This window comes from Ochotona curzoniae, unplaced genomic scaffold, assembly GCF_017591425.1.
Source record: "Ochotona curzoniae isolate NIBS_2020 unplaced genomic scaffold, NIBS_Ocur_1.0 scaffold_3208, whole genome shotgun sequence".
Lineage (NCBI taxonomy): Eukaryota > Metazoa > Chordata > Mammalia > Lagomorpha > Ochotonidae > Ochotona > Ochotona curzoniae.
Window position 1 is genome coordinate 26,885,648 of NW_024467106.1, and position 12,282 is coordinate 26,897,929.

At 39.4% G+C, this 12,282-nt stretch overlaps 1 protein-coding gene across 1 annotated transcript in view; it reads right to left on the bottom strand.

Annotated features, from left to right (window-relative positions):
• STX17 (syntaxin 17) overlaps window positions 1-12,282 on the bottom strand; it is a 56,095-nt gene that overhangs the window by 12,061 nt on the left and 31,752 nt on the right. Inside the window, exons 4-6 of the mRNA XM_040962754.1 lie at window positions 9,089-9,314; window positions 2,191-2,306; window positions 2,064-2,114 (exon numbers count right to left, since the gene is read on the bottom strand). Of these exons, the coding sequence (XP_040818688.1) occupies window positions 2,064-2,114; window positions 2,191-2,306; window positions 9,089-9,314 (393 nt within the window). The remainder of the gene's footprint in view (window positions 1-2,063; window positions 2,115-2,190; window positions 2,307-9,088; window positions 9,315-12,282) is intronic.

A 12,282-nucleotide genomic window follows, 5' to 3' on the forward strand; every position in this document is an offset into this window, starting at 1 on the left:
CTATAGCCCTTGAACCTTTTTACCTTAATTAACTATGTAAAGATTGTCTCTCCCCCCTCCCAAAAAGCCATAGCCTAAGACAGACTATCTCCAAATCATGGTCTGATCAAGAACAAAGAAGAGAAGCAGAAACAGATTTGGCATATAGGAGAATATGTATATATGTATGTATGTATATGTGTGTGTGTGCATACATGTATATGTAGATACACACACATATACATGTATGCCTTATTTTTCCATAATTGCTTGAAAGGAAAAATAAATTCAGAAGAATGATAGAAAAATCTTTTCTTTCTTCCCAACCAAAAACTATTTTGGGATTCCTAACTTATGTTAACAGCATCACTGCTACCCAATTATGCGGAAAAGCGCATTAATGTTCCTTACCCTGACAATATCTTCCTCCAATTTGTACTAGGTCTGTTCCAGAAATATCTCCAGTTAGTTGTCCTTTACCTCTATACTGATACTGCTGTGGCTCCAGGTTAAACTCATTCAACTAATTGCGAACTTGTCATCCTTTCTTGGATCTCTGCCCTTTTAAAATCACTGTTCAGGGCTCAGCATTGTAGCCTAGCGGCTAAAGTCCTTGTCTTGCATGTGCCAGGATCCCACATGGGGCCGGCTCTAATCCCAGTGGCCCTACTTCCCATCCAGCTCCCTGCTTGTGGCCTGCGAAAGCAGTCAAGGACAGCCTAAAGCCTTGGAACCTTGTACCCATGTATGAGACCTGGAAGAGGTCTGGGCTCCTGGCTTTGGATATGCACAGCTCCAGCCATTGTGGCCACTCGGGGAGTGAGCCAGCAGATGGAAGATCTTCCTCCTTGTCTCTCCTCCTCTCTGTGGAATTTCCATTGTGGCCACTTGTGGAATGAATCAATGGACAGGATCTTTGTCTCTCCTCCTCTCTGTGTATCTGACTTTCCAATGAAAACATAAAATAAATCTTTAAAAATTTTTTGAAAATTATAAAATAAAAAACAAAGAACTAACCAACATGACTCTAATCTGCGCAGAAGCTTAGTTCCTTAATGCCTGCAACGTACAGTCCAAAGTCCATCACAGTCTTGCTTGCCCCTGATACCTTGTGCTTTGTTTATACTGTAGTACTTATCATTCTAAACAGGCCATATGCTTCTCTATTCCATGTCCTATTCACTTGTCATGAACTCATGAATAGCTGCTCATTTTTCAAGGCTCATGCAAATGCTACGAAGCTAACCCTAATGTGTGGACCTCAGAGCCCCTGTTTCTCTCCAATAAAATTAAACACTTTTCCTTGGAGCTAAAAGTACTTCTCTTCATGCTTTATTTTTTGCATTTGGTCATCATGTTTAAAAGATTAGTTCGGGGGGTCTAAACATAGATTTTCGGGCCCGGCGCGGTGGCGCAAGTGGTTGAGTCCTCGCCTTGCACGCCCGGGATCCCATATGGGCGCCGGTTCTAATCCCGGCAGCCCCGCTTCCCTTCCAGCTCCCTGCCTGTGGCCTGGGAGGGCGGTTGAGGACGGCCCAAGGCTTTGGGACCCTGCGCCCGCGTGGGAGACCCGGAGGGGGCTCCTGGCTTCGGATCGGCATAGTATCGGCCCATTGCGGCTCACTTGGGGAGTGAATCATCGGATGGAGGATCTTCCTCTCTGTCTCTCCTCTCTGTATATCCGCCTTTCCAATAAAAAATAATAAAAAAAAAAAAAAAAAAAAAAACATAGATTTTCCTACTAGAGAATCCCTGAGAGCATACAGCAGGCTTAATTTATTTCTCCATCCAACCTTGTCACATACCCCTTTGCCCCTATGTTAAGCATCCGTTACAATGCTTTTTATATTACAAATTCTAAAGTGTTTAGAGAATTAATGTGGAATGAAAAAGTAAACTAAAAAAAAAAAAAAAAAGAAAATAACAAAAAAATTTAGAATTAATCTGGAATCTGAGGAAGTCAGTACTAGTTTTTAATATTATAACTTCTCATTAAAATTCTAATCTCAAGCCTAGTGATTGGAAAAAAACCTCTCATTCATGGCAATATAACAATTTTGAGCCAAACTCCATTATATACTCACATTCACTAGCAGAGCGAAATCAGTGACCAGTTGGCTAAGTTCAATCAAGTCCTTAAAAAGAGAGAAAGAGAAAGTTACTTACTTTTATGCCTCACAGCCAGCAAACAGAAATTCTTCTTTAACATACCGCTTCCAAGTTTTCCCATGACTCCGCAGCATGCTGGTCCGGAGGAATTTCAGGCAGTGCATAGATCTGAGTCAAGCTCTGACAGCTGGCTTCGGCTTCCGTGCTGTGAAATTCTCCTGCGTGAACACAGCCCCAGGTGCGGACGTTAGTTGCTTTGTTGGAATAGGCAGAACATGAGTCAATTCCACAAAATGATTGCTACTGCCACGGAAAAAGCTTATTATTTAATTAGATGCTAAAAGTGAGTTGGTTATTCTATGAAAACAGAATTGTTTAACCATGGATACCTTATTTTTTTCATCCAAACTAATGGCTACATATCTTCTGTTTCCATCCTAAATAACTTTGTTGGCATTTAACCTAAGATATTTATCCAAAGTAAGACTATTGTATTTGGTCAACGTTCCATGAAGAGACATCCAACAGAAAGAGACTTAATGCCTTTCAGTGCTAAATCTTTAACCTTTCATTTGGCTACTTCAGTAATTATTAAGTATCAGAGACATAGGATGTTGAAAGTAGGAAGTGATGTGTGTTCACTGATAAAATAGCTCATTCTTACTACATGTATATTTATATATGCATATCACTTTTTGAGTCATTCTCTGACATATGTTTTCATTCTCCTTCTATTTCTTTCCTGAGTTTTAACAAAATCATCAAGGAGCTGGCACTGTGGCATCGTGAGTTAAGCTGCTGCCTGCAGGGCATGCACCTATATGGGCACTGGTTCGAGAACCAGTTGCTCCATTCTAATCCAGTTGCTTGATAATGCACTCAGGAAAGCCGCAGATGATCGCACAAATGCTTGAGCCCCTACACACATGTGAGAGACCCAGGAGAAGGTCCCAGCTCCTGGCTTTGGCCTGGCTCAGCACAAGTTGCTACACAGACACTTGGGGAGAGAACCAGTAGATGAAAGACCTTTCTCTCTGTCTGTTTTTCTCTGTTCCTCCCTCTCTTTTTCTGTAACTTTGATTTTCAAATAAATAAAAACAAATCTTGAAACATACACACATACACACATGAATCATCAACCCACTAAGGACTTTGTACATTAAACACTGCTATGATGAAAACTGACCCACACTATGAATAAGAAAACAAGCCAAGTGGTGGGGCCGGAAATCCAAACTGTAATTATTCATGAGCTTATAAACTACACTGGAGTTTTACCTTCTTCATAATATCAATATGGAACTTTTGGAAAGAGTTGGAGACTACTGAGAAGCTGGAAGCCATCATCATCAGATTTTAGATTTAGAAATGAAATCATAGCTGATTTATGAAGAGCACATTAAGGGTGAGACAATTAGACAGTGATAAACAAGTTGGGAGGATTTGTAACAGGTCCAGTTCAAAGTGTCGATGACCCACTCAGCAAATGGCAGTGGAAATGAACAGAACAGATACAAAGGTCTACTTTGCTGTCTCTCTTCTCTCTGTAATCTGCCTTTCCAATAAAAATTAAAATCTCAAAACTTCTTCTTAGCACTTATTATATATTATGTTAGGTGGAAGGGATGAAAAAGTGAATGACAGAGAACTGACTCTCAAAGAACTTACGCACTGAAAGAGTCAGCTACAAAAGTGGTGATCATAAAACAAAGTGAGAATGCATTATCCACCCATCTACCTAGATGCATACAGAATTTTGTGGGGACTCTAAGCTGTGGCATCTTCTCCAGCCTGGTGTGGTGTGCAATGTCTGGAAAGCCTTACTACAAAACTGATGTCATTAGGCAAAGAGAATACAGATTCTAAGAAAAAACAGCACAAATACAGGTCTTTAAGGAAGAGAAATATACTAACAAAATTTGTTATTACTGAAGCCTGAGGTAAAAGAAGCAGTTACAAGTACATGGCATTAAGACTGGTTGGTGTGGCTTGATGTGATGGCTCTGGCTAAATTCTTGCCTTGCACATGCTGGGATTCCGTATAGGTGCCAGTTCATGTCCTGACTGCTCTACTTCCCATTCAGCTCTATGCTCGTGCCCTGGGAAAGCAGTGGAGGATGGCCCAAATGCCTTGGGACTCTGTGCCCGTTTGGGTGGCCCAGAAGCTACTCCTAGTTCCTGGCTTCAGATTGGCTCAGCTCTGGCTGCTGTGTCCACTTGAGGAGTGAAACAGCAGATGGAAGATCCTTCTCTCTGTCCCTCCTTCCCTCTGTAAATCTGACTTTCCAATAAAAATAAATAAATCTTTAACAAAATAACTCAAATGAAATACACCAGGATATAAAACTTGAGCAAAGAGAGATTAGTGCATATAAATTCCTCATCTAAAAGAGATGGGAAATGTTTGACATTTAAACATAAAAGATATCCCTCAATCAAAAAAAAAAAAAAAAAAGAAAGAAAGAAACGTTGAAGTCACTAAAGTCTCACTTGAAACCAAACTGCGTATGCATCTCAGTTCAAATGGAGTTTTAGAACAAAGAAGTCTTCTCTTTCCTGGGAGACCCACACACTTAACAACTCTTAACATCACTAATGAATTCAAGCCATGGTTATCAATTAAGAAAGCAAACCGTTTAATTTGTACAACTTCTATGATTTATATATTCTATCTTGCATTACAGAATCACTCTCTCAGTGACTGTCCTTTGATTTTTAACTCTTCAAACTGCTAAGAACATAATGAAGCAAAACAGAGAGAAATTGTAGCTACAGGACAGAAGGCTGCCCACAGAGGTAAAAAAATTATAATCATTTCATTAGCCACAATAATCTCAGTTCTGAAACAGGCAAATTAGTTACTACTCAACACTATTTTTCAAATTCCAAAATTATTATTATAAAATATTATTGGCTATAAATTCTAATAAACATTACCATAATTTATTCACTTAGGTAGTAGTAAGATATAAGCTAAATAAGGAACACAAATTCTAAACTTTTCCCTTCTTTCTCTTGATGTATAAATATACAGTTACACTCCCTCTTTTCCTGTATTTCATGAACTATGATTTCACCATAAATAAAAATTTCACTAAAATCTAAACTAATTCAAAAGCACTCATTATATTTTTTCACGTTCTGATAGCTTAAAAATGGTGACATCAATTTACTAATCATCTACATGAAATATATCAAAATAAAATGATGGGGCTGATGTCCTGGGGTAGCAGGAAAAGCTGTTGCCTGTAATGCCAGCATCCTTGTGGGTGCTGGTTTCTGTCTGGGTGTTCCACTTCCACCCCAGCTCTCTGCTAATGGCCCAGTGAAAGCAGAAGATTTTCCAAATGTTTGGGTCCCTGCCAACCACACGAGAGGCCTAAAGCAAGCTCTGGGTTCAGCCTGATACAGCCCTGACCTTTGTGAACATCTGGGAGTAAACCAATGGATGGAAGGGTCCCCCCTTCTCTCCTCTGTACCTCTGACTTTCAAATAAATAAACTTTTTTGGAAAAAAAAAATACAATTACTTCCAAAGTCATGTTTTAGCTTCAAAGAACAATTTCTTAAAAAAAAAAAAAAGCAAAGCCTATCATATAATACAAAGCCTTCTACATATTTCACAAAACTGTTCAGCATCTGTTCATTACCTAAGATAAAAATCTAACATTTAGTCAAATTCAATATGATAGTATGAAGTTTTCCAGAAGTTTTAAGACTGGATCCCTTTAGTCTGTGAATGTTTAACATGTAATAAGGTTCTGTTCCTATCACGCTTCTGAAGCATGTGTCCAGATGGCAAGTTAAGCAAGTCTGAAATGGAGAGAAGCCCTGAGTCCCTCAGTATGAATTATAGCACCTTTCTAAATACAAATCAGATCTGTGGCCCATCACTTCTCTCGGTGAGTAGCAATATGTTAACGATGAAACTATAAACAGAAGTGATACCACTCTTCCTTCAACTTAGTAAGCTTCTTTCATTCTCCAAAGAATATAAAATGTCTCAATCTAGATGTTATTTCTATCGACAAATGAGAAACCACTATTTTTGTATTTTGTATCTCACTCATGGAAGTATGGCAATACTGCTCTGAAATGTTTGCTGATGTTTCCTACCAATTTATTTAGAAACAGATTAAAGTGTAAAGGAAAAAGTATTTTAAGGCACTTACTTCTATGCAAATAAAATATATTTTCTGTATAGGCTACCACTACCATAATGAGTAATTTAAAGCAAAAATAAGGAACAACCAAAGAGCACAGGATAAAAATATGCAGAATGACAGAAAAGAGTCTACCACTAGAAGACCACATATGGAGCAAGGCCAATTCCAACTCAGCTATTAAAGTCTAATGTAAATTAGTGACTTCCTTTTCATTATCGTCTCAAATCTTCTCACTTGCTTGTTCATAATATTTCTAAATTCTAGAAACCCAACAGCAATTCTCACACTTGGTGAAAAACCCAAAAACTTGGTTAAACAGGTATTTTAACAGCTTTATGTTTTGACAATGGGTTTACTGACAAAGCACAATCTGATCACAGCACTCTAGAACTTGGAAGTTATACTGCTTCAGGTAAAACTCAGCTGTGTACCTTTCTACGGAGAGTGACTGTATCAACCACGTCAGTACTGGCTTCAGATTTTTCAGTTTTTCTCTCAGTGGCAAATAATGAAGTCCTTTAGCCTACTTGGTTTTCCATGAATTCACAAGTTTAAAAGTCAACAAAGTGGAAACATGCATTTGACTTACTCCTTCTCCCTCATTCTCTGGCTCTGCCCAATCTTTTCCTTTCTTCATACATGTACTCCTCAAATTCTGCCAATTATTATTTTTTTAAGACTAGTTATCTTCCTGTGGAGACAGTTAATTGTCTGTAAACTTAATAAACTAAACTGCCTTCTCTGGCAATGAGCCAATTTCTCTGAAGACCTAGACACCCAACTCTGTTGAACATACACAGTTCTGGGGGAAACCTGAATGACTCAATGATAAAATGCAGTTCAAATTAATTGCTAGAGTATTGTCATATTGTGAAATAATTCTCTAACAGAAGTGAAATCTTTTTACCTGACAGGGAACTGTAAAAAGGAAAATATATTCAAACCAACTACGCTTTTAAAAGTTCCAGCTTCTTCACTCTTACTATCAGTGACATAACTGTCCCAAAGTCTGGTACACAAGACAGGCTCTTGCTCACAGGGAACTAAGCATGAAGCCCAGTCCTACAAAAACACACATTAAGCAACAATTTGTATTCAATAAGAAGGAAAGCCTTCAAACTCACCAGTACAGTGGTGACAACCTAGGAGAACAGAACAATGGAAACAGTAACTATGAACTACTAAAAACATCATTCCCTAAAACTCTTCAATTAAGGAATGAGTGCTAACATCTTCTCCCCCAAAACATTTTAGACACTGTTAATCCAGAGAGCAAAATGATTATAGCACAACTGAAATTACAAAATTGTCTCCAGAAATTTGTTTGTTTAAAGACAAAGTAACAGAGAGAGTGAGATCTTCCATCTGCTGGTTCCCTCCTAAGATGGCTACAATAGCCAAGTTGGGCCAGGCTGAAGCCAGGAACCAAGAGCTTCTTCTAGGTCTCCACGTGGGTACCAAGGGCGTAAGCATTTGAGGCATGTTCCACTGCTTCCCTGGGTTCATTAGCAGGGAACTGAATTGCAAGTGGAGCAGGAGGCACATGAACTGTTGCTTACATGAATGCCAGCACTGCAGGTGACACCTATACCTGCTATGCCACAACACCAGTCCAAACACATACACTTTAAAAAAAAATAATTGTAATAATTAAAAGTAGATTAAAATGATACATGAAAAGTAGCAACCTAGGATAATTTAAAAATAAAAAATATTAAAGCAGAAATAGAAAAAAATACAGTAATTATAAAGTAAAGACAGGATAATTAAAAATTAATGTGGTAGTTAAAATTTTAGCTTTGGGCAGACGTGATAGCCTATTGGCTAAATGCTTGACTTGCAACCACTGGGATCCCATATGAGTGCCGGTTCATGTCCTGGCTGCTCCACTTCCCATTCAGCTCCCTGTTTGGGCCTGGGAAAGCAGTTGAGGATGGTCCAAAGCCTTGGGACCCTGTACACGCGTGGGAGGCCCAAAAGAAGCTCATGGCTTCTGGTTTTGGATCAGATCAGCTTGGCTACACCCATTATAGCCACCTGGGGAGTGAACCAGCAGAAGAGAAGATTATTTGCTCTGTATCTCCTTCTCTCTATAAATCTGCCTTTCCAATAAAAAATAAATTTAAAAAAAATTAGCTTTTAAGCTTTCTGGTAGACTACTCAAATAGGAAAACTTTATCAATGACTGTACTTAATACTCAAGAGGTTAAAAGAAAAAGACCAGCTTCTCTGAAGTGCTATTGTGTACTAAGCCAAGAATTTTCAGGATTAAAGACATTATTATAGTGTGACTGACAATTATCAATGACATCCTCAGAAGAGTTATAATAACAATTCTTACAGGGCTGTTTCATAGAGTATCACTTCACAAGATTGATGGCATGACCTTCATTGCAGATTATTTTTTAATGTTGTCAGTTAAACTCAGAGAACTGAACTGGATGATAAATTCAACATTGCCTGAGAAAACCAGAGGCATACAAGAAAAGGCATACCTTAGCAGGTCACCCCCACACATTCACAGGAAGGAAGAATACTCCGCAGACCAAGACGAATTCTTTTTGAGAAATACGTTAAAAATTTATTTTCCATACATGGACAAATAGATATTTAAAGCCCCAGAATGCTGCTTCTCATAGCATGGCCTTGAACATTTATCCTGCAGAATTTCCAGGATGTATATTTCTAGTCATACTCGGAATCCACAGACTCAGCATATTTGGACATCAGGTGATTCTACAGATAGATTATCAATCTGTAGTATGTACACAAGGAGGTGAGCTTTAATTACCTACATCACTATGATCAAGAACAACAATTCATATAATACATTACCGCCGACAGTCATGGATCTGCTTAAAGCAGGCTGTAATGAAGTCTCTTCATCATTGAATTGTTTCTTAAGCTCTTCTACGGATTCCAAGTGGAGTTGCAGAAACTCTGCCGTTGCTGCTGCTGCTTCCTCTTTAACTGGATCTATCATTCTTTTCAGAAGTATCAGGTCATCCTTACGGACTTTCAAACAAAGTTTCTCCATTTCCCGGATATTGGAGCGGAGTTGCTAGAAAAAAACAAAACAAACAAAACATAAATGCCACTGTCTATTTGTACAAAGTATCTGTCAGAAGTAATTTGTTATGATGGTTACACGTGGAAATGATCACATATTCCCTCCCTATCATGGAAAGCATGGCAAAATACTTTTGATTGCCCATGTCTATGGCTGTATAAGCCCAGGATCATTTTTAAAATGATTCTATTTTAAAAATTGATCTATTGGGCCCAGCACAATAGCGTAGTGGTGAAAGTCCTCGTCTTAAACGCACCAGGATCCCATATATGCGCCAGTTCTAATCCCGGTAGCCCCGCTTCCCATCCAGCTGCCTGCCTGTAGCATGGGCAAGCAGTCGAGGATAGCCTAAAGCCTTGGGACCCTGCACCCACATGGGAGACCCAGAAGAAGCTTCTGCCTCCGGTTTTGGATTGGCTCAGCTCCAGCTGTTGCGGCTCACTTGGGGAGTGAATCATCGGACAGAAGATCTTTCTCTCTGTCTCTCCTCCTCTCTGTATATCTGCCTTTCCAATAAAAATAAATTAATCTTTTTAAAAAAACTGATCTATTATAGCCTAGCGGTAGCCTAGTGGCTAAGGTCTTTATCTTGCATGTATCTAATCCTATATGGCCATCTCTTTGTGTCCCAACTATTCCACTTCCCATCCAGCTCCCTGCTTGTGGCCTGAGAGGGCAGTCAAGATCCTGCACCCATGTGGGAGACCTGGAAGAAGCTCCTGGCTCCTGGCTTTGGAATTGGTTTCTCTCCGGCCACTGTGGCCACTTGGGGAGTGAGTCGGCAGAGGGAAGATATTTCTGTCTCTCCTTCTCTCTGTGAATCTTTCCAATAAAAGTAAATAAATCTTTCTTAAAAACTGACCTATTTACTCATTTTGAGGGAGGTTGATAGATGGAAAGAGAGAGACAGAGAGAGATTAGGAGAAAAACAGGAAGGAATGAAGGAAGGAGGGGAGGAAAGAGGGAAAATGGAAAGAAAGAAGGCAGACAGGGAAGGATAAAGCAGAAAAGAGAAAGAAGAGACTACTCCCATCTGCTTGTTCACTTCCCAAAAAGCTGGCAACAGTCCATGCTAGACAGTGGCTGAAGCTGCAAGGCAGGGACTCAGCTCAGGTCTCCCACACAACTGGCAGAAAACCATACACCTGAGCCATCACCCGCTGCCTCCTCTTGTCATAGTATGTATTAGCAAGAAGTGTATCATGAGCCAGCCAGCATTGGGAATCAACTCAGGCACTCCAACATGAGATGGGTCATTTTAGCCACTAGACAAATGCCCATCCTCAAAAACCCCATCTTCCAAAAGCACTTTCTAATGACAACAGTATATTTAGCTAACAAATGCTCTTCATTAAAAAAAAATGTAAAAATGTAGAAACAACAAGGAAAAAATTATTTTCTCACCAATCCCATCGTCTCTAACCCCATCCTTTCACATGTTTCTCAGGAACTCTTGCCCTAAATATGGGTTTTCTCTCTAAAAACAAAGGGTAGATTTTGCGTAATAAATTGTAATTTTTCATCTCATATTCCAGTTTGATAGTTCATCATGGAGTTCCTTACTGGTCATTGCTCACACCATATTCCACAGTATAGTTGTACAATTTAATCAACCATCCCTCTGGGGATCAACAGTCCTTTTTATTGTTCCTAGGTTTTAGTTATTACAAACAATAAACATATTTGCATGCAAATCCTACTGGAGTATGTTAGCATTTTAGTGGGTTTTTTTTTTTTTAAGATTTCTATTCTTTTTATTGGAAAGTCAGATTTACAGAGAGAAAGAGAGAGAAAGATCTTCCATCCACTGATTCACTCCCCAAGTGGCCACAACAGCTGGAGCTGAGCCAATCTGAAGCTGGGAGCAGGAGCTTCTTCTGGGTCTCTCACGTGGGTACAGCGTCACAAGACTTTGGGCCATCCTCAACTGCTTTCCTAGGTCACAAGCAGGGAAGCTGAATGGGAAGTGGAGCACTTGAAACACAAAGAAGGAACCATATGGAATCCAGATGCATGCAAGATGAGGACTTTAGCTACTAGGCTATCAGGTTGAGCTCCAACATTTTAGTATTTTTAATGTATATTTATAAAAGATTTATTTATGTATGTGAAAGGCCCTAGTGACAGAGATGAAAGAAAGAATCCTTAATCCAACGAAAACCATGGATGGAGCAGTTTGAATCCAGAAACCAGAAACTCCATCCAAGTCTCCCACATGGGTGAGAAGGGCCCAAACATTTGGGCCATCATCCATTGTCTTCCCAGGTGCATTAGCAGAAAACAGGATCAGAAATAGAGTAGCAGAGACTTGAACCTGCATTCCTATATGGAAAGCTGGCATTGTTAGTACACGCGTAACCCATTGTGCTATGAACTGGGCCCTAATACAATAACACAGAGGTGATTCCCAGAATCAAAGAATGCTAATATACTTTTATTTTGATAGTTATCACCACCAAGAGGCTATAGCAATTCACATGACAACCAAAGTCTAAGTGCCTATTTCCCCACATACTGCTACGATCGCATGTTACCCTATTGCTGTTTCCCATTAGGCAATAATGAGGCCTGGTCTTGTTTAGATTCTGAGATCAGACCAGATCAGGAATTCAGAATGGTAGAGCCATAGACTCATTGAGGTTTTACTCTGCATTTCTTATTCCTGAAATAGTTGGTCTTTCTTTTTTTTTAGGATTTTAATTAATTAATGAATGAATTAATTAATTTTATTGCAAAGTCACTTACACAGTAAGCACACATACTTATTTGACTATTTTTGTCTGTTATTTATTTGTACTTATTTAAAAGTCAGAGACAGACAGAGATTAATCTTCTATCTGTTGGTTCATTCCAAATGCCTGCAACACCAGGGGCTGGGCCAGGTCAAAGCCAGGAACCTTGGAACTCAACTGCAGTCTTCTTTAAGTGGCAGGGACCCAAGTGCTCCCCTAGGTCTACA